This window comes from Grammomys surdaster, unplaced genomic scaffold, assembly GCF_004785775.1.
Source record: "Grammomys surdaster isolate TR1022 unplaced genomic scaffold, NIH_TR_1.0 185, whole genome shotgun sequence".
Classification (NCBI taxonomy): domain Eukaryota; kingdom Metazoa; phylum Chordata; class Mammalia; order Rodentia; family Muridae; genus Grammomys; species Grammomys surdaster.
In genome coordinates this window covers 2933884-2954283 of record NW_021604630.1, presented here as the reverse complement: position 1 = coordinate 2954283, position 20400 = coordinate 2933884, and the positions used below count along the sequence as shown (strand labels likewise).

Genomic DNA, 20400 nt, shown 5'->3' with positions numbered 1-20400 from the left:
CAAGACTTAGGCAACTTATAAAAATAAGAAGCATTTAACTGAGGACTTGCTTAGTTTCAGTCCATGAACATCATGGCAGAAAGTGTGGTGGCAGGCAGGAGTGGTGTTGAACCAGTAACTTAAAGCTCACATCTATCTTCAAGTTCAAAGTAGTGAGAGAACACTCAAGATTAGGTGTCTTAGTCAACGTCCTGTTGCTGTGAAGGTACACCATGACCAGGACAACTCTTTAAAAAGGAATACAGTTAACTGGGGCTGGTTTATAGTTCAGAAGTTTAGTCCATTATCGTCATGGCAGCCTGCAGGCAAACATGGTTCTGGAGAGTAGCTGAGAGTTCAAGAAGGCAACAGGAAGAGAAGACACTGGATTTGGCTTGAGCACTTGAAACCTCAAAGCCCACCCTCAACTGACATACTTCTTCCAACAAGGGCACACTTCCCTATGAGATTATCAGGGTACATTTTTATTCAGACCATCACATTGAGCCTGGTGTGGGATTTTTGAAATTTCAAAGCCCATCACCAGTGACATACCTCCAACAAGGCCAGACCTCCTAATCCTTCACAAACAGCTCCACTAACTGAGGACGAAGCATTGAAACATAAGACTATGGAGGTCATTCTCATCCAAACTGTAATGATCTATGAAAAATAATTATTAACAACCATGCTGATTGAGCCAATTAAAAGTTTTAAGTCCTTTTTAAATTGATGTCAGACCAAGAGCAGGCTTATGCCTTTGAAAAGTCTCTTGGTGCCTATGCTAGGGGATGTAGATTTCTTAAAGACAAAAGCCACAAAGACCATAAAATTTATATCAGCGTTAGATGATAGTTAGAGAAACCTTAAAACATTTATTCCTGGCAAAGCATGGTATTTATTTTTGACATATCTTTTCTAGTTATTTCAGTTTACTAATTATTGTGATGGATACATGTAGGCCATAGTCATTTCAAACATATCGTCAAGGCAGATGTGACCATTATGGGGAGGAAGATAGTGAGCTGAGAACTGTCTAAGCAAACTGAAGTGCAATCAGAACAGGATAGCCTCACCCTAGTCATTTCAAAGTCACCACTGCTGAGACAGCTCTCCCTTGGAATCCTATCTGCCTCCTGGATACTGTGAGCTAGGGATGTGAGTGATTGAGAACTCCTCTGTTATAGACATGTACTGAATACATTTCAGATAAACAGAATTTTTATCTACACTGGAAAACACAAACCCACTCAATTCCCAACCTATGGAGAGTCTTGAGGGATAATCCAGGGAACAAAGGGAATTTCCTACAAGTTCCCCCAAGGGTGGGTGCTCCCTTGTGGCATGTAACTCAACACACACACACACACATAACACATAAAGTAACGAGCAAATAATATTTTTTTTAATGTTTAGAATTATATAGTGTGGGTTTTCCACTTTTTGTTTATCTTGGCAGGGTGGGGTGTGTGTAGATTAGTAATAGACCGGTGGGATCGATACTAGCATTTCTAAGTCCTGGATTTGATTCCCTAGCACAGATGTGCTGAGAAACTCAGGACAGAAAAGTTGCTTTGACTGATAACACCTGTGGGCTGTTAGGATTCGGCGAAACTTCTGCTATAGATCACGGGTTCCCAAAAGTTCCTTTTCTACCCTATAAAACCTCTAAGGCCCCATAACAATCCTTGTTTTTTTTTTTTGTAATTAAAGGAAAATATGCTTCAAAAGACATCGGTCTCTTTTATTCCCACTTTGCTTCAATCAGTCCCGATTTAAGAACCCTCTCTAGGATACACTCTGTGACCAGATGACACTTTGGTTTTTGCACTGCTGTAGGTGAACCCTGTGCCTATTTGAGAGTAAAATATTTGTTAATTGTATCTATTCCCTATAATATTTAGAAAGGAGTTCTCATTGTGTATAACATACATGTGTATTACTCACACAGAATCCAAATTTAATTCCAAAAATAACACCCCCATTAATAAAATGCTGCTTTATATAAACTCCTAGCGTTAAGCATGTAAAGTGTGAAAGAATGTAAAAGTTCTTTCAAGGTTAAAGTGGAATTCTAAGGGGGAAAAGCGATGGATGGCTGTGCACCTTTTGCAATTCTTAACACTCCTAAGATAGTCCAAAAGAAAGGGGCAGCTGGGGACTGGAGACGTAGCTCCGAGGTAGAGCACATGTCTAGCATGTGCAAGTCTTCGGGTTCCATCCTGAGCGTTGAAAAAGAAACAAAAGCAAAGAAACAGAAAAACTACCCAAAAAAGGAAACAGCAACTAATACCACTGATTGTCAAGAAGCACCTAAAGGCCTCTGAAAACCTGCAGTCGGGAAGGGCCCCTGGAACCACAGCAGCAAATACAGTAAGTAGCCCTGCCTGGCCAGGCCTCCGGGCCGGGCCCTCTACCCCACGCCTCTATGGTAGAACCCGAGGAACCGGAAGTGGGCCACGCCGGGGGCGGGGCGGGCCGCGGAGGGGGCGGGGCCTCCACCACCACCTCTGCTGCGGACGGAGGCGAGATGGCGGCTACTGAGGGGGTCGTGGAATCTGCGCCGGGCGGTGAGCCGGGACAGCCAGAGCAGCCGCCGCCCCCGCCTCCCCCGCCGCCAGCACAGCAGCCGCAGGAAGAAGAGATGGCGGCCGAGGCCGGGGAAGCGGCGGCGTCCCCTATGGACGACGGGTTTCTGAGCCTGGACTCGCCCACCTATGTCTTGTACAGGTAACGCCCTCCCGCGGGCCGCTGCGCTGGAGGCCGGGGCTGAGGTGCGAGCGACGCCGCAGCCGGGCGGACGGGGGCGCCCTCCGAGTGCGCCCAGCCCCGGGTGCCGGCAGGCTGCGGCGGCGCTCTTCTGAAGCTAGGGTGCGGTGACACTTCCGTGGTCCCGCAGTGATAGCCGTACCTCATCAGAAAGGTGCCCTTTTGACAGCTTGCTACGGAATAGTTTAATTTCAGCGGCTAGATGTGCTTTTTACAAACGCTGTCCGAGCTTTGCATGCCTTCTGCTGACTGCAGAGAACTTTCTTGCCTTTTCTTCATCTTTGCCACTGTGCTCATCCCTTCTGTCCTTTCCATGTTCCCTAGTTCCTTGTCAGAAAGTACTTACTGTTTTCTGTAGCTCTACCTAAACCCTTAGATGACTCACTGACCGAGTTTTCATGAATGAGTGAAAGGCAGTATGCAGAGGTGTCTGCAGATGGATGACTTGAGATTGGATGTGGGGTCCCATATCTCCCAGAACTTTTCTCTGATTTGTGAATTATGTTCTTCGGATGGCTGTCTGATTTCCGAAGGACTAAATAGCAGTGTTTGCCATGCCTCTCTCCAGACTACAGGTTTTATATATATTAGCAGGTCATTCTTTTCCTTATATTCTTACATAAGGGATGCAATTTCAAGGTTAGCTGTGTACCACAAATGTCTGCTGATTGGTATAGAGAAGACAAAAAAGAATATGAGTAAAGGCTGGTCACGCTGAGCAGTTCATGGAAATCTCCATAAGCGTCTGTTGTTTCAATTATCCTGTTGTTTTGAGACTGTTCCCTGGATTGTTAAAGTGCTTACAATATGCCGTGCAGGTTTTAAGTACCCAAGTACTCATGATCTGTTATGTCTTCTCAAAGTAGCCTTCCAAAGTTGACTGGCAATGTTACCTTCACCTTATAAATGAAGAAACCGACATTCGGGCAGATTAATGACTTCCTTAATGTCACACAGGAAGTTGTAAAGCTAATATTCCGACTTAAGCAATTGTCAGATTCCAGAACCTTCTCTCACTCATGCTAGGCAGGCTTCGTCCCACTTCCCAGGCCCTCACTCTGCCTTTTAGTGACCCTAACAGGCCACTTCTGGAGTAACAATAACTTAGATTTTTTTTTTAGGGGGGCAGTATTGAGGCATCTCACCTAGGACTTTGTGCCTGTATTCTACCTCTTGAGATATATCCCCAGGCCTAGTTTGAGTTTAAAAGGTTAGTTCCTACTAAAATGTTTTTAGATAATACTCATTGCAGAATCTTACTAAATGAATGAGTGAGGGTAATTTTTAAGTTAAAACTTGGATACTTTGTAGAAGACCACATTTTGCCACACCATAAATTTGAAATTGTTGATTTATTCATTTTTATTTTTTAAAAATAGCTGTTTTAAGCCAGTTGATGGTGGCACACACCTTTGGTCCCAGAACTGAGGAGACAGAGGCAGGTGGATCTCTTGTGAGTTCAAAGCCAGTCTGGTCTACAGAGCAAGTTCCAAGGCTACCCAGAGAAAACCTTGTTTTCGAAAAGAAAAAAAAAATTACTTTGTGTGTATGGCCGTGTGCCTGGGTGTATGTCTGTGCTCGTGCTCCACTGCCTGTGGAGTTCAGAAAAGGGCACCAGATTCCCTGGAACTGGAATTATACTTTCAAATCTCCACGTGGGTGCTTTGAACTGACTCTGGCCCTCTGTAAGAGCAACAAGTGCTTTTAAGTGCTGAGCCATGTCTCCAGTCCCTTATTCATTGTTCTTAATCCAAAGATGGCTTCTGTTTTATTTTTAAATTTTTAATACGTGAAACAAAGTGGCAGAGGTTTTCATGGAAGAATCCAATCACTACATTAAGGTCTCCATTTGAATGAATGATTGTTGCCAATTAAAAACAAACAAAAACAAAAAAGCACCAGAATTGTTTTTCTTCTAACATGCTTGAATATAATCCTGGGGAACATGTCTGTTTTCAGGGACAGGGCAGAGTGGGCTGATATAGACCCAGTGCCCCAGAATGACGGCCCCAACCCAGTGGTCCAGATCATCTACAGTGAGAAGTGTAAGTTTCTGTCTATTAGGAAACTCTGTAAGTTGAGCTTTTAACAAAGTTGACATTTACAACCATATAGCAAGAAAAGTGAGAGATTCTTGTTCAATAAGAACCTGAAAGACTTTGGTGAGTTAATGTTTTCTTTGTATTTGTCTCCATATTTTATTCAGGCAATGGAGATATTCACAGCAATGAATGTTACATTATAATACATAATAGGCATTGTATGGTTGTGCTTTTAATTTGCATTTAAAGTATAACAGCTGAGTTACTGTTTTATTTAGAATAAGTTTTAGTTGTTCAAGTACCAGCATTTTAAAATATATTTTAGCTATGTAGTGTTAGCCTCAGTTGAAATGTGTGTATTGATGTTTTCTTTAACAAAGTTGCCTTTTCTTACCATGAGTGTGAACTGTTCTGAAACTAGGAGGTCATACAGATGTTGATTGTTCTTCTAGGAAAGGGTAAATAGATGAAGCACTATTGTTGAAATTTTATGTTTGTATGTTTGCATGTGTAAATTTTTCACTCTCAGTTAATGCTTTGTTTTCTAAGATCATTTCTATTTGCAAAAATCATTTAGAGTCATTTACTGATTATGAAGTAATGGTAACAAATGTTTGAAAAGGAAGAACAGTGGTCTGGGGGTTGCCATATATCAAGTATGAAAATGTAGTACTAAACAGTCAATCTGTCCTACTAGTGCAGACGTAAGAAGGGCCGTGGGCACTGAGAGCAGGCCTCAGTTATATGAAATAAGACCTCAGTTATACGAAATAAGAAGGGCCACGGGCACTGAGAGCAGGCCTCAGTTATATGAAATAAGGCCTCAGTTATATGAAATAAGAAGGGCTGAAGGCACTGAGTGCAGGCCTCAGTTATATGAGGCCTGATGAGGCATGTGACTCCATACTTCCTTCAAAGGTTCTGGTGGCTATGGGTTTAGATAAAAGCATACTTATATCTTAATGATATTCCTGGTATCTTAATGAACATAAAAATAAATTAAAGGTGAATTGATGTTCTGAAACAAAAATAAATAAGCCATATGCAAATGTAAGAGAATTATCTTTGGGTAGGGATGTCGCTCTGGTAGAGCCCTTGACTGGTACATGCAATGCCCCTGGATTTGATCCCCAGCAAAACAACAAGCAGATTGTCTCTGGTCAAGAGACATCATCATCCATCTCTCAAGGGGGAAAATGACAAGCAAAGGAAATAATATTTAGTTCTTACTGTGATAAGGCATTATGAGATTAGATATAAAATAACTCTATTGAAGAAAATTTCAGAGTATGTAACTGCATGAAAATGTTTTCTGAAATATTTCCATGCTCCCTGGTCTGGACACACTCTAGCAGATGGCATCAGGTAGGTGCCAAAGAGATGGCTGGCTGGCCAAGGGCAGAGGACCTGAGTCCTTCCTCAGTGCCCACATGAGTGAGGCAGCTCCTAACTCCCTGTAACTCTAGCTCCCTAGCACTTGGGAGTCAAGATTAGGAGTTCAAAGCTAGCCTCAGTTATATAGTAAGTTTGGGTCTAGCCAAGTACACATGAGACACTATCTCCACAAAATTCATACAGTATTAAAGCAGCCCAACCACCCAGGTGTTTGACTGTACATTTGGTATATAAATGATACACATGCACAGACCACATAGTGTGTAATGGGGTTCCTACTGTGCTTCCAGTGTTAAACAGCAAGTGAGCCTCACATCTGTGTGTTCTGTCTCCAGTTAGAGATGTTTATGATTACTTCCGAGCTGTTCTGCAGCGCGATGAAAGAAGCGAACGAGCCTTCAAGCTCACCCGTGATGCTATCGAGTTAAACGCAGCCAACTATACAGTGTGGTAAGGAATAGGATCCAGGAATAGCTACTGCTAGCAGGTCTTGTGTTTGAGTCCAAGTGACTCCTTTCTTAACTGTACTCTTAATTTTCATCAAAATAATAATTCACATATTTGCCCTAGAGTCTGTTGAATGAGAATAACAGTCTCTGCACCAGTCCTTTGTGTTACCAGAACCCATTCCCGTTTTCTTGAATTGACTTCTGTGTACCAGATAACACTGTGTTACTGTTTATTTTTGCATTGTTGACATAATTCTTTCTATGAAAGATGCAGAGTCAGCTGTACTTCTTTATAGCACAAGTGAGTTATGCTTCCTGCTGTCCGTGTCTCACAGGATAATGACATGTCCTTTAATAGAGGGTATTCTCTTTTAATTTTTTAACTTATGTTTATTTGTGTCTTTGTGTACAGTGCACATACATATCACAGCACCCTTTGGCAGTCAGTTCTTTCAACAGTGTGGGTGTCAGGAATTGAACTCAGTCTTCAGACTTGGTTGATGTCATGCCCTTTACCCTCTAAGCCACCTCACCAGCTCTGTTTTTGATTTTTAAAGCAGACTCTACTGTAGCCCAGGTTGACCTTAAACTTACTAGGTAGTTGAGGGAGACTTGTGATACTTCTGTATCTACCTCTTGGGAGCTGAAGTCACAGGCTTGTGCCCCATGCCCAGCAGCATCCATGCTGGCAAGCATTCTGTCCATTGAGCTGCATATCCAACTGAGATTGCTGGTTTTGTTTGGTTTACTTTCCTATATAACAGTAAGTAGTTTGCTCCCAAACTCTGACATGTAAATGTGTCATATTCTGGTATCTCTTCAGACTATATAAATCCTTTGTCATTTACTATTTTGTTTGTTTTTAAATAAAAAAACAAAGGCAAAAAAAACAAACAAAACCTCCAAGTCTCATTGTCCAGACCATGCTGCCCACAAACTCACAAAGATCTGCCTGCTCCTGCTCCTGTGTGCATTCGCACACAAACACATGCACACACACACACAAACATGGACACACCCCTGTCCCTTGTGTTGGGTTTAAAAGCATAAACCACCACACCTAGCTCTTTTCTTGTTTACTTTCTTACTTTTATAGAGCACATCCTTGAGTAGAAGAAAACTTAGAGAAGATTGTGTGGATAGAAGTATTTAAGATGGAGTAGAGAGATGGATCAGTGGTTAAGAGCACTTGTTGCTTTTGTTTGTTTGTTATTTGGTTTGGTTTTTTAAGACAGGTTTTCTCTGTGTAGCTTGGCTGTCCTGGAACTCTCTGTAGTCCAGACTGGCCTCAAACTCATAGCTCTGTTGGCCTCTACTAGGATTAAAGGCTTGCTTGTTGCTCTTAAATAGGACGTAGATTTAGTTCCCAGCACCCATGGTAGCTCACAGCCATCTGTAATTCCATGTCCTCTTCTGGCCTGTGCATGCCAGTGTATGCATGTGGTGCATAGATGAACACACAGGCAAAACATCTAAATTCACTCTTAAAACTGTTTGTTTTTTAAAATGTATTTAGATGCTTTGCCTGCATGTCAAAAAACTTTTATTTAAAAGTTTTTTGGCTTTTTTTGTTGTTGTTGGTTTTTTGTTTTGTTTTGTTTTTTTTTTTTTTGAGACAGGGTTTCTCTGTGTAGCCCTTGCTGTCCTGGAACTCACTCTGTAGACCAGGCTGGCCTCGAACTCAGAAATCCGCCTGCCTCTGCCTCCCAAGTGCTGGGATTAAAGGCATGCGCCACCACTGCCCAGCAAAAATTCTTTGTCTTAAAGTTTTTTGTCTTAAATCCTTTAACTTTACTAACAGACTTCTACAATGGAAGCCAAAATCCTTCAAAACTTTGCAGTTTCCTATTTGGGTTTTTTTTTTTTTTAAACCTCAGTTGTGGACAAAATTCCTGTTCCTTTTTTAAACCCTTTTTTTAAAAAATGCATTTGAATGTTTTGCTTGCATATATGTCTGTGTACCTCATGCATGCCTGGTGCCTTCAAAGGTCAGAGGAGAGAGTGGGATCCCCTGGAACTTGAGTTATTCCCAGGATAGCTGTAAGCCACCATGTGGAACTTAACCCAGGCAAGAACAAGTGTCCTTTAATAGCTATTAGTTTCTCTGCTGACATAGCAAGGCAGTTCAAGCTGGATTAAAAGTATAAAAGCAGGCTTATTTGGAAATGGCTCCCTGGTGAATTGACCAGTCTCAGGGCCAGGCTGAAGAAGTCGCCATGCAGACAGGGAGGCAGGCAGAGAGACAAAGAGAACTCAAGAGAGAGCTCTGGCAGAAAGACAGAGGCAGAAACAGTGATAGGCAGAGAGAGCTAGTAACCAAAATGTCTCGATTACATAGGAAATAGCCTCTGGGGGAAGGGAAGCCCAGCCCCTAAACTGGCCATTCCCTGTAATAGGTAGGGACTGAGGGAGACCTGCTGGGAGACCCTGGAGGGCAAGTCTGTTTTGATATATTAAATAGGCACCTCAACTGCTTGTCCTGGGTTTGAAAATTAACCTCCTTAACCACAGCCATCTGCTAGCCATAAGCTTTGTCTTGAGCTCTTTTAAGCTGTAGTTTATGTGTTCTTCTCTCCTGTCCTCTGGATTGACCTCCTGGGTTATCTTTTCTTGGGTTTTGTTGTTCTCTTGTTTTTGTTGTTGTCGTTGTTTCTTTTGTTCAGTTTGTCTTATTTTATTTTGTTCTTGGAGACATAATCTCACTGTGTAGCCCTGGCTGCCCTGGAACTCTATATAGGCTAGTGCAAACTCCAGCATTTTACCTGCCTCTGCTCTGAGGTGGGGGTTAAAGGGATTGCCAGCACACCCTCTAGGGAGCCGTATTCTATTTGTAAGTAACATTTTGACTGTGGTTCTGACTACAATATTTTGATGTTTGTAATATAATTATTATATAGTGTATGTATGTAAACTCTATTCTATAGAAAAGGAAGAGTTTTGTTTTGTATTGTAGAATCCAGAATAATATCTGAAAATAACATTTTAGTTACTCATCTTCCCATTCCTTAAAGGTCAACACTTTACTACTTCTGTTTTGCATTTGTTGTGGACCTCTCTGTTTACACATGAACATTCTTCCAGTTCTAGATGTATGAATGTGGGCAGTGATAAGCCCTTAGATTGCTAGCGTATTGGCCATGTACAGTAAGTCCCAGACTGTTGTCTCTATATTGTATTCCTGTCTTGCAGCTTTACTTGACAGTCTTGCTAGGCAACTTGTGTGAAGTAATGAGATGTTGGGTGTTTGGTGTTTTGCTATAGGCATTTTCGGAGAGTTCTCTTAAGGTCGCTTCAGAAGGATCTTCAGGAGGAAATGAACTACATCACTGCAATAATTGAGGAACAGCCCAAAAACTATCAAGTTTGGTAAGAGGAAAGCAGGAAGGAAATGTCACTCCACTATAGTGCTTGGCACTAGGAGCTGAGATTTCTTTATCGCTTGAGTACTTTATATTCAGACTGTTACCTGCCTCTTAGGGTTGTAAGTTTTGATTTTTGGAGCAGCAGTACTAGATTGGGGAAAATCTGAAAATGGCTTTCTAGTCAGTATAAAATAAATTTCCTATATTTGATACTTTATATTCCTGTAACTAAAGTGTTTATTAGTCTTGTAGATACAGGGAAAGTAGTAACAATCTAAAGATGAGAGAGAATTAAAAACTGACTATTTTATGGATTGTTGTGAAGGCATGGCAGCAGCAGGGTTTCATTCTGTAGCCGGGAGTGTGGGTTATAATGTAGAGGTTTTTGTGTTGGGAGAGCATGGAACAGAAGCAGAAAAGGAGAAATGAGGGAAAGAAAGGTCTAGAGTCCTGAGTAGCAGACCCCTGGCAGTCCTCCCATGTGCTGTGGTAAGGAAGCGGTGGGCGCAGGAACTGAGAACAGCCTGTGGGAAGGCTTCTGAAGCACAAGAAATGTCCTGAGCAGAAGGATGCAATGGAGCCTTGCACTCAGAGACATGCATGTCATTCTGTCTGACTGCAGCACATTCCAGGAGTCTTTGAGATTCAGGCGGGGATGACACAAACCTGGGTATGGCCTTATGAGCATTGGTATAGATCTGGGCTGACCATAGTGCAATGCATCTATCTCATCCTGTGGGTCATGACCCTTTGGGAGTCAAACAACGCTTTTACAGGGGTCATCTAAAACAATCAGAAATATCAGACATTTGCCTTACGATTTATAACAATAGCAAAATTCGTTATGAAATAGCAATAAAAAATTACTTTATGGTTAGGGGTCACCACAACATGAGGAACTCTTAAAGGGTGGCAGTGTTAGGAAGGTTGAGAACCACTGCTGTAGACACCTTCATTAACACCTGTCCCCAGTGTTAGGAGGGAGAAGCAGCCCCAAGCCAGCAATGGCAGCTGCTGAGCAGAGCACTCAGCAGGGTTTTCTTGGGATTTCCCCACATCCTTGACTTTCATTCTAATATAACATCTTATATTAGAGCAAACCCTGGATCTAACTAGTTGATCTTTATTAAATTCCCACTGTGAAACTATGCTGTAAGCTATTCCTCTCTCTGAAAAGCCTTTAAATTGTAGAATATCAGGAGAATATTGTATTATTGTGTTATGAGAAGTCAGTTTGGTAAAATTTACCCCGAAACCTGGAAAAGGGAAATGTTAGTCGTAGTTAATGACTTGGGAAGTTTTATCAGTACATTTAGAAATCCTCCTTTCTAGGATTTTCTCACTGATAGCATCTTGCCTTCTCCATATTATGTGAAACGAATCTTTACAATTTTCATCCCGTGGTGTTGGTTTTACCTGAGCATTAGAGTCTCCTGATGGGGGCACACTTGTGAGCACCGTTGACACACCATGCAGCTCACAGTACAGAGTCCTTACTGGACGAGTCACACTGTTAACACTGTGGTACCCCAGTGAATGTGTTTGTTTCCTGGTCATATGGGGATGGAACTCAGGGTCTCACACAGACTAGGCTAATGCTCCATCATTGACTAACTCCCAAGCCTCATGGTGCGATGTTTAATTTCCAGTGTGTATAAGGAAAATCGTGAAGATGGAACACAGTATAAAAAAGTATATTTCTAACACAGAAATTGTCTTGTGACAGAGTTGTAACTTGTCCTAGTTACACGTTTTCTAGGGCAGAGTAAATAAGTTCTGCTTACAAATTGGTAAAATGAAGAGTTGCTTGTCTGGTGACATTCTGAACATAGTGATGATGGCTGACCAGTTTTAACTAGAGACTCATTATAATGGGTGGACTGGCATCACATCTGTCTCATCCATCCATTTACAGTGCTGCAGAATTGCTGAACAAAACCCCAGGCTATGGAGAGATTACTGTAGTTGCAGGTCTGCTTGAGAGACCTGTGCCCTAGATACCTGTTGTACACAGTCTGTCACTGAGCCTCTCACCTCAGTGCTCAGTGCTGGGACTCTGCACTGATAACCTACCTCTCTGGTAGCTTTGGGAATGGGGGTGAGCTTGTGTGTTCTGAATTCCCTTTCACCTCACCTAGTGCAGCTGATGTTAGCTCTGAATTAACCCAGGCTTTCCCTTTCTTCTTTGGGCAGGCACCATAGGAGAGTATTAGTAGAGTGGCTGAGAGATCCTTCTCAGGAGCTTGAGTTCATTGCCGATATTCTTAATCAGGATGCGAAGAATTATCATGCCTGGCAGCATCGACAGTGGGTCATTCAGGTATCGCCTTTCTTAAAGTCTGAGTCTGAACGTACAGATATGCACACATGATTAAACCTGTGAAGATCCTTGAAACCTGACATTCTTCATGAGGATATACCTTTTACAATCTCTTTGGATATGTTCGTGAATAGTTTTATATTAAAGAAAAGTAGTAGTACATTTTTAAGAACTTTTAGATTAAATTTACATTGTATCTCTTTTTTGAGACAGGTTCTCACTATGTAGCCTTGGCTGGCCTGGAACTCACTATATAGGGCAGGCTGGCTTTCACCTCAGATGTCTGCCTGCCTCTGCCTTCTGAGTCCTGGGATTGGAAGCGTGTGCCCCATACCATCACAGTTAAAAAATATTATTCAAAAATTTAAACATCTTCATATTAAGGAAAATATATTTTCTGATGTTGTTCAGTAGTTGTATTTTTTTATTTTAAAAAGTCATTTTGGATAAACAGAATTTCATGTTGACCAAATTTGCCTTCTGTATAGCTCAATGTGATGTTGACTTTCTGACCTTCCGGCCTTTGCTTCCCAAGTGCTGGGATACCAGGTTTGCACCATTACTCTCAGTTTGTCTGTGAAGTGGGTGTTATACCCAGTGCTCTGTGCATATGAGGCAGTCTACCTGCTGAGCTATACCCCAGACCCTACTATTTTTATTTTTATTGGACACTGTAATCAGCTGGGCATTGTAGTTTTTTACTTCTAATCCTAACACTCGATGTCGCAGAGGAAGGCAGATCTGAGTTTGAGGCCAGGCTGGTCTACATAGCAAATTCCAGGCCAGACAGGGTGATATAGTATGACTGTCAACAACAAAAGCAAACAGAAAATTGTAATGACATAAAACTATGTGTCACCTATGTCTGTCTACTCACACAGCAACTGCAGTACATTATTACCAATGTCTTTGCAAAGCTACCTCACGCAGTATGATTTTACTGAATTGTCAGAGGTTCTAAATGACAAAGGATTCCAAGAGAGTCTTCAGTTATAGTGTAGCTTTTAAGTTCCTATAACTAAAGTACTAAAGTTTCTATGTTTACATTCGATGTGCATGGTTTCGTGTTTTCAACCCAGTCTTTAGAAGGTAAGATTATTTTCAATATAATAAGAGACAAGTGATTTCTGAAAACTGAGGTAACTCTGTACATTTTATATGCTCGATAAAAACCAAAGCAGTACTATATCCCTCGGGTGTTGTGGCGCATGCCTACACTCCCAGCACACGGTGTAGGAGCAGGGAGGTAAGGATTCAAGGCCAGACTGGTTACACAAGACCCTGTCTCCAACAAGAAATGGGAAGGAAAAGAAAGAATGCCTTCAGTTTGAAAGTGACACATACATATCCTTAAAATTATATAAGACAGCCTGGAGAGATGGCTCAGTAGTTAAGAGCACTTACTCTTGCAGAGGACCTGAGTTTGATTCCCAGCTCCTATGTGGCAGCTCATAACTGTAACTCCAGTCTCAGGGGATCTTATACCCTCTTCTGGTCTACATGCACAGGGTATACAGACATGCATGCAGGCAAATCATTCATACACATGAGGTTAAAACTGAAGGGAAAATACCTAAAAATTACGTAAATCAGTGTTTCTCAAGCAGTGTTGGAGCTGGTTGGCAGTATGTGAGAGTGCTTGCTGGTGTGGGCACACCAACCGCACTCACCCTCCATTGTTCATCAGCACAGAACCTTTCACCAAAATGGTCTCTTAGTTTGTTTTCTTCACCATGACTTGTAACATCAGGGACCAGCTTAGAAAGTTTTAGTCTTGCTAGTGTCAAATAAGTAATAAAAATACATTCACTGTTTCAAAATGCCTTAACTGTAAAGTAAAACTTGACATTTAAATACAAATGTTTGTATTTTTCTATGTTTGTTTTAAAGTAATTCTATTATGCATTTGCTTTTTAAAATTTACTTAATTTTGTTTTATTTTTGAGGCAGGGTTTCGATCTGTACTCCAGGGTATCTCTGAACTCTTGATCCTCCTGCCTCAGCCTTCTGGATGCTGGCATACCTGATATGTGCTACCACTCCTGCCTATATTTACACTTATGATGTTGCTCTGTATTTAATGTTACATATTAATAATAGCAACTTACATTAATGTGTGTGCTTGTAAAGTTATTCAGTCTCTCTCTCTCTCTCTCTCTTTCTCTCTCTCCTTTCTGACAATGTCTTATGTAACCCAGTTTGGCTTTGAAAATATATAGCCGAGGATGACCTTAAATTTCTAATCCTTCTGCATCTACTCCTGGATGCTGGGATCTGGCTGCTTATCACCATGATAGCCCCCTTCTCTTCAGTTCTACCTTCTAAGTTTGCTGAAATTTTGCTTGTTTGTTTATGTTTGTTTTATAAACAATAGAGCATTTCTGACTGAATTTTTTTTTTTTAGGAGTTTCGACTTTGGGATAATGAACTGCAGTATGTAGACCAGCTTCTCAAAGAGGATGTGAGAAATAACTCTGTGTGGAACCAAAGACACTTCGTCATTTCTAATACTACTGGCTACAGTGATCGTGCTGTGTTAGAGAGAGAAGTTCAGTTAGTATCCTGCATCGCTCATTCCTTTATTAAAAAATTGCATGCCATTCATGTTTCGGGCACTCAGATGCTGCAAAATCAATACTTTCCCAGACCCTACAAACTCAAATGGGGCAAATTGGGAAAATACATCAAGGATGAATTTTCATGTAATACATATACTACATCTATGTGTTGCAGGCTCTTAAGCTTCTTAACATATTGTTGATTCTAGAGATTGTGAAGAAATTAATTTCATAGCGCCAGGAAGTTTTACTTTGGATCTATTCTCACTAAATTCTGTTGCATTTTAGATAGTAGTTCTCAAATGCCGAGTTATTCTTGTGAGGATTTTGACTGAACAAGTGACTGACTGTAGGTACTGAGTAACACTACTAGCTCTAAACAGATGACTCTAGACATTGCCAGATGCATCTGTAGTGACAAATCACACACATGCATGCATGTGTATACACACAGACACACACTCACACACACTGACAGGTGCTGCTTTATGTAAAAGTGTAAGAACTCAGAGCCAAGTCTCCTCAAGCCCTTTTTAATATAGGTTCTTGCTCTGTAGCCCAGGCTGGGCCAGAACTTGAGAGCTTTCTACTTGAGTGCTAGGATTCTGGGCAAGCAGCACCACACACAAGGGGCTATTTATGACCCAACATAAACAGTGGACTTCAGAAGAGAAAGTTCAGACAGCTTTAGAGAGCACCATTGCTTTTTTTCTCTTTGGAGTTGTTTTCTTACCAATCAGTAGAATCCTTTAGGGTTATTGTACCATGGATTGACCCAACTTGTAATGAGTGGATTTTAATATTTAATATTTCTCATTTACTGTCTCTTCATTGGGTTAGTTCTTAAAAGAACTAAAATATTGAACATAAAGCATTTACAAAGTGCACATTGGTCTCCCTTTAGGGGGAAATCAGCAGCCTGCTGCTGCTAAAGAGAAAGAAGCAAGATTCTAAGTTTGTCAGAATTAAGGCATATTTCCTAAAGATGGCAAAAATAATATTTAAAATAATAGTAGATGTATTTATCCAGAATTCATGGTATATTAATTAGAATTTTAAATCTTAAGAATATAGGTAAATATATAGATATGATTATAGTTTTTTTATACTTTTCCCCTTTTCATTATAAAAGTAATGTAGTATGTTTATGGGAGAAAATTTACTGTCCTAAGACAAGATTGCCCTTTTCTTGAGCTAGAGATATGGTTTAGTTGGTAAAGGGCTTTCCTAGCATGTACAGAGCTGTGGATTTGATCCCCAGCACATCGTGAAGCCGAGTGTGGGGTGCTGTACACCTGTGTCCGTGACACTTAGCTGATCTAGGCAGGAACATCAGAATGTCAGGGTCATCCTTTGCTATATAACAAGTCCCAGGCTAGCCTGCGCTATTTGGGATCCTTACTCTAAAGGGAAGGGAAAAGAGGGAGGGAGGGAGGGAGGGAGGGAGGGAGGGAGGGAGGGAGGAAGGGAGGAAGGGAAACAATTGTCAAACGTTTTCTAATTCTCTCTAGAATAAGCTACAATTATGTATAGCCTTTCCAGCTTTGTAAGTATATTTGCAGACATTTATACATATTTTCTTTTGTTTTTATATATATGCAGGAGGGTTTGTTTATGAGACAGTTTCATGTGTCACATACTGGCTTAGAATGCAATACATGGATTGGTACCATTTTTGAACCTCTTAAGTATTCTTTTCCTAAGTTACTTGGTTGAGATTTTGGAATATTGGCATTATAACTGATTATTAATCTTATAATAGTCTTATAGTATATACTCATGACCATTTTTATTTTTTATTCTTTATGTAATTTCCATAACATTTCTCTTCTCTTTCTCTTTTTTTTTCTTTTCTTTTTCTTTCTTTTTTTTTTTTTTTTTGAGCCAGGAACTTATTGTGTAGGAATGGCTAGCCTGGAACATGCTTTGTAGATCAGGCTGGCCTTGAACTCACAGAGACTTGCCTGCCTCTGCCTCCCCAGTGCTGGGATTAAAGTTGTGCACCATCACCCAGTTCCATGCCATGTCCTTTAGCTCTTAAAGTGACATCAGTTACTGAGACTTTCTTAGGTATAAGTTGACCTTTGACTCACTACCCCAGGGTGCTGTGTGAATTCAGAACAGGTCTCCTTGCTTTTCACTAACCTCTTCAGAAGGAAAAATACTCAATATTCTATTTTTTTTTAAAAAAAAATATTTATGTAGTAGTTTTGAGGATCCACTCCAAAGTAAAGTCTTTAAGACTGACTTCGTGTGTGCACATGCTACATGTGCACGTACATGCTCCTGTGTACAGGGGTCTGCAGAGACCAACGACTTCAGATCCCCTGAAGCTGGGAAGACAGGGATAGCAGATGGTTGTAAGCTGCAGACATGGGTGCTGGGCAGCAGCCCCACATCCTCAGGAAGAGCAGGAAGCACTCGTAACCACCAGGCTGTCTCCAGCCCTTCTATAGACCTTGAAAGAAAAAACCAAACATTATTCTGCGTGTGTGAGTGTTCTGTCTGCAAGTATGCCTGTGTTTCATTTGCATGCAGTGCTTGAAGTGGATGGAAGAGGTTGTTGGATCCCCTGCAACTGGAGTTACAGATGGTTGTGATCTGCCATGTGCATTTAGGGAACTTGGAAGAGCCAGTGCTCTCGGCTGCTGAGCCATCTCAACAGCGCTGTTTCTTAGCAGGAAGCAGGGTGTTGAGACAAGTTGACAACTGTACAATTAAGGACTTTTTAGGTGGTGCTCCCGTGGTACCAGGATCCATTGGCTGGCAGAAGTGAATGCTGACAGGGAAAGGAGAAAGCACACATCAGGTTCCATCCCAGTGTTGCTCAAACTGTGTCAACTTGATCTATTCATTTAAAATCATATGTATTTTCTTATAGGTATACTCTGGAAATGATCAAATTAGTGCCACATAATGAGAGTGCGTGGAACTACCTGAAAGGGTAAGATACTGCTTCCACTCGTTTGTCATGAGAGCCAGCAGCCTGCTGCTCGCTCACAACACCTCAGAGTGTGCTCCATAGCCAGGTTCTAGAGAATTCGAGGGGCTTTTCTGTGTTGGTAGAGCTGAGAGTAAACCAGAGTGTGGTTACGGTAATCCCCAGGCCTCGTGCTCTTGGTCTTTCCCTTTCACCCCCAGGAACACATGAGTCCAGTTTTGAGAACAGTACAGAGGAAGAATAATGCATGTTACTAGTGTTTATAACTCGCATAGGGATTTGCTTTCTAAATGCTGAAGCCTCTAGACTTTGTTTCAAAGAATGGGACACACCATTCATGTGGACTCAGTATAGCAGGGCAGCATGAACTAGGCAAACATTCACTCAGATGGGTGGGGATGTGCACACCAGAGACCATAAACACAGAAAAGTGCAGCATGACTGTCAGGGTTACTTCCAGTGACAAGTCTTCCTCTTAAGGCTTCCAGGGTCTGGCCCTTGACAGCCTAGCTCCTCGGCCCACAGAACATACCCTGAGGCCCAGTCACACTTGGAGATGTGCAATGACCTATAATCCCCTAAATAGCTGAGGTGTGAGGAACACCTCAGTAGGGACGTCTCTCTTGCTCTTCTTTGTATCTTTAGGAAGAGTTCTTTTCTGCTTCAGTAGTCATGTCATGTAGCCTGAGTTATAAATGATTGTTCTACGACTTTCTTAGGTGGATCTCATTTCTATCAGGTTGCACTCAGACTGTGATGCTGACGGTGACTTGAACTTCTTACTCTCTCCCTCCACTGTCCAGATGCTGAGATCTCAGATGTGTATCCCGTACCTGGGTTGTGCACTGCTGGGCATTGAACCCATGGCCGTGTGCATACTAGGCAGGCACTCTGCCAGCTGAGCCACATCCCCAGTCCAACTTCATTGTATTTTAAGTTAACTTTTTACTCAACTTTAAACATGCATCAATAAGGCCCACACATTTTAAAATAAGTTCTTTTTTCTTCTCCCACCTCACTTATTCCTAACAAGTCTTTCCTTGCTTGTGCCTCAGGCTGGCTTTCTCCTGATCTTCCTCCGATTGTGTGTGCTCTCTCAGAATGGAGTTTTGTTTTGTTTTGTTTTTAGGATTTTGCAGGATCGTGGTCTTTCCAGATACCCTAATCTATTAAATCAGTTGCTCGATTTACAACCAAGTCACAGCTCCCCCTACCTGATTGCCTTTCTTGTGGATATCTATGAAGACATGCTAGAAAACCAGTGTGACAACAAGGAGGACATTCTTAATAAAGCACTAGAGGTGAGTTTGTGGGCGGCAGTCTCCTCTCACTGCCTTGCCCACTGCCGTTGCGCCACATCTCACGGGGTTTCTCAGGGCTCTTTCCAGTTTGGGACAACATTGTCAGTAGGTAACTGCTATACCTACTCTCATTTGTGCATGACCCACGTTAAATTGACATGTGCCCTTGAGATTGGATTAAACATTAATACATTTTTTTTTCCATTTCAGTTATGTGAGATCCTAGCTAAAGAAAAGGACACTATAAGGAAGGAATATTGGAGATACATTGGACGGTCCCTTCAGAGTAAACACAGCAGAGAAAATGACATACCAGCTAGTGTATAGCAGCGAGAGCGTCCAGAAGAAGTGGACGATGCTTTCTAAGGCCTGTTACGCAGGAGTGGAGAGCGGTCATCTCTTGCCTGTGCGCTAAAGTTGTCCAGGTGCTGCTTTTAACAAGAACTAAGTGTGACTCCTGTGTGCTGACGCTGTGCAGACTAGCTCTGAGAATCGATTTTCTAAAGCAAAGTCATTGGAGGGGAGGGCGAAGAATTTCCCATAAAGGAACTACTGTTTTTGTAGTCTTCCCAACATTTAATCCAGTCCTGTAGAGTCGGCTCCTCCTGAAAGGTGTGTGGAAGGCTGTGTGCTGGCAGTGCCTACAGGGAACTGTTAGTGATTGCAGTGACCTGAGTCTCGGTGTGCTACACCTGTTGATTAGAGCTGCTGGGCCACGCTCACGGGATCTTGCTATCACTGTAACCAACTAATGCCAAAAGAAAGATTTTATAATAAAGTCACATTATCTATAAACAATACCATAGTGTTTGCTGTTTAACAGTATATAAGAGACAAACAAGGAGCCCAGTGCTTGGGAGGCTGAGACAGGAGGATTGCTGCAAGTTTGAGGCCAGTCTGGACTACATAGTTCAGGCCAGTTCAGAATAAAGTAAAAAACTGAGAAGAAAGAAAATATTACTATACAATTTTTGATTATGGGGGAGAAATATGAATTTATTAAAATTGGAAATTGTTCCTGTTTTTCCTGCCAGCAACAAAATGCACTCAAGATAATTCAAACTAGATTTAATCAACATAGATAGCTTAGTCACTGCCTCATCTTCTGAAGTCTGCCGCACATCCACACTGTGCAGTAGCAGCAAGTCGCTGCTGCCTGAACCAGAGCTGCAGTGTGAGGAGTTAGAACGCACAGTTCCGCTGCCAGCTCCAGGCCACCACCTTCTACAGAGGCACCTGCGATGCGCTGCCCAGCCAGAGGCTCTGAAATGTAGTCCCTTGATT

The 20400-nt window shown here is 41.7% G+C and overlaps 1 protein-coding gene across 1 annotated transcript; it reads left to right on the top strand.

The window, feature by feature from the left end:
* Window positions 1-2458: 2458 nt before the first annotated feature.
* On the top strand, window positions 2459-19916 carry Fnta (farnesyltransferase, CAAX box, alpha). Its single transcript, XM_028768263.1, has 9 exons — window positions 2459-2709; window positions 4708-4793; window positions 6521-6635; window positions 9896-10000; window positions 12190-12316; window positions 14721-14869; window positions 17756-17818; window positions 18945-19116; window positions 19327-19916. Exons 1-9 carry the CDS (start codon window positions 2510-2512, stop codon window positions 19441-19443), a joined length of 1134 nt encoding a protein of 377 aa, XP_028624096.1. The 5' UTR covers window positions 2459-2509; the 3' UTR covers window positions 19444-19916.
* Window positions 19917-20400: the final 484 nt, after the last annotated feature.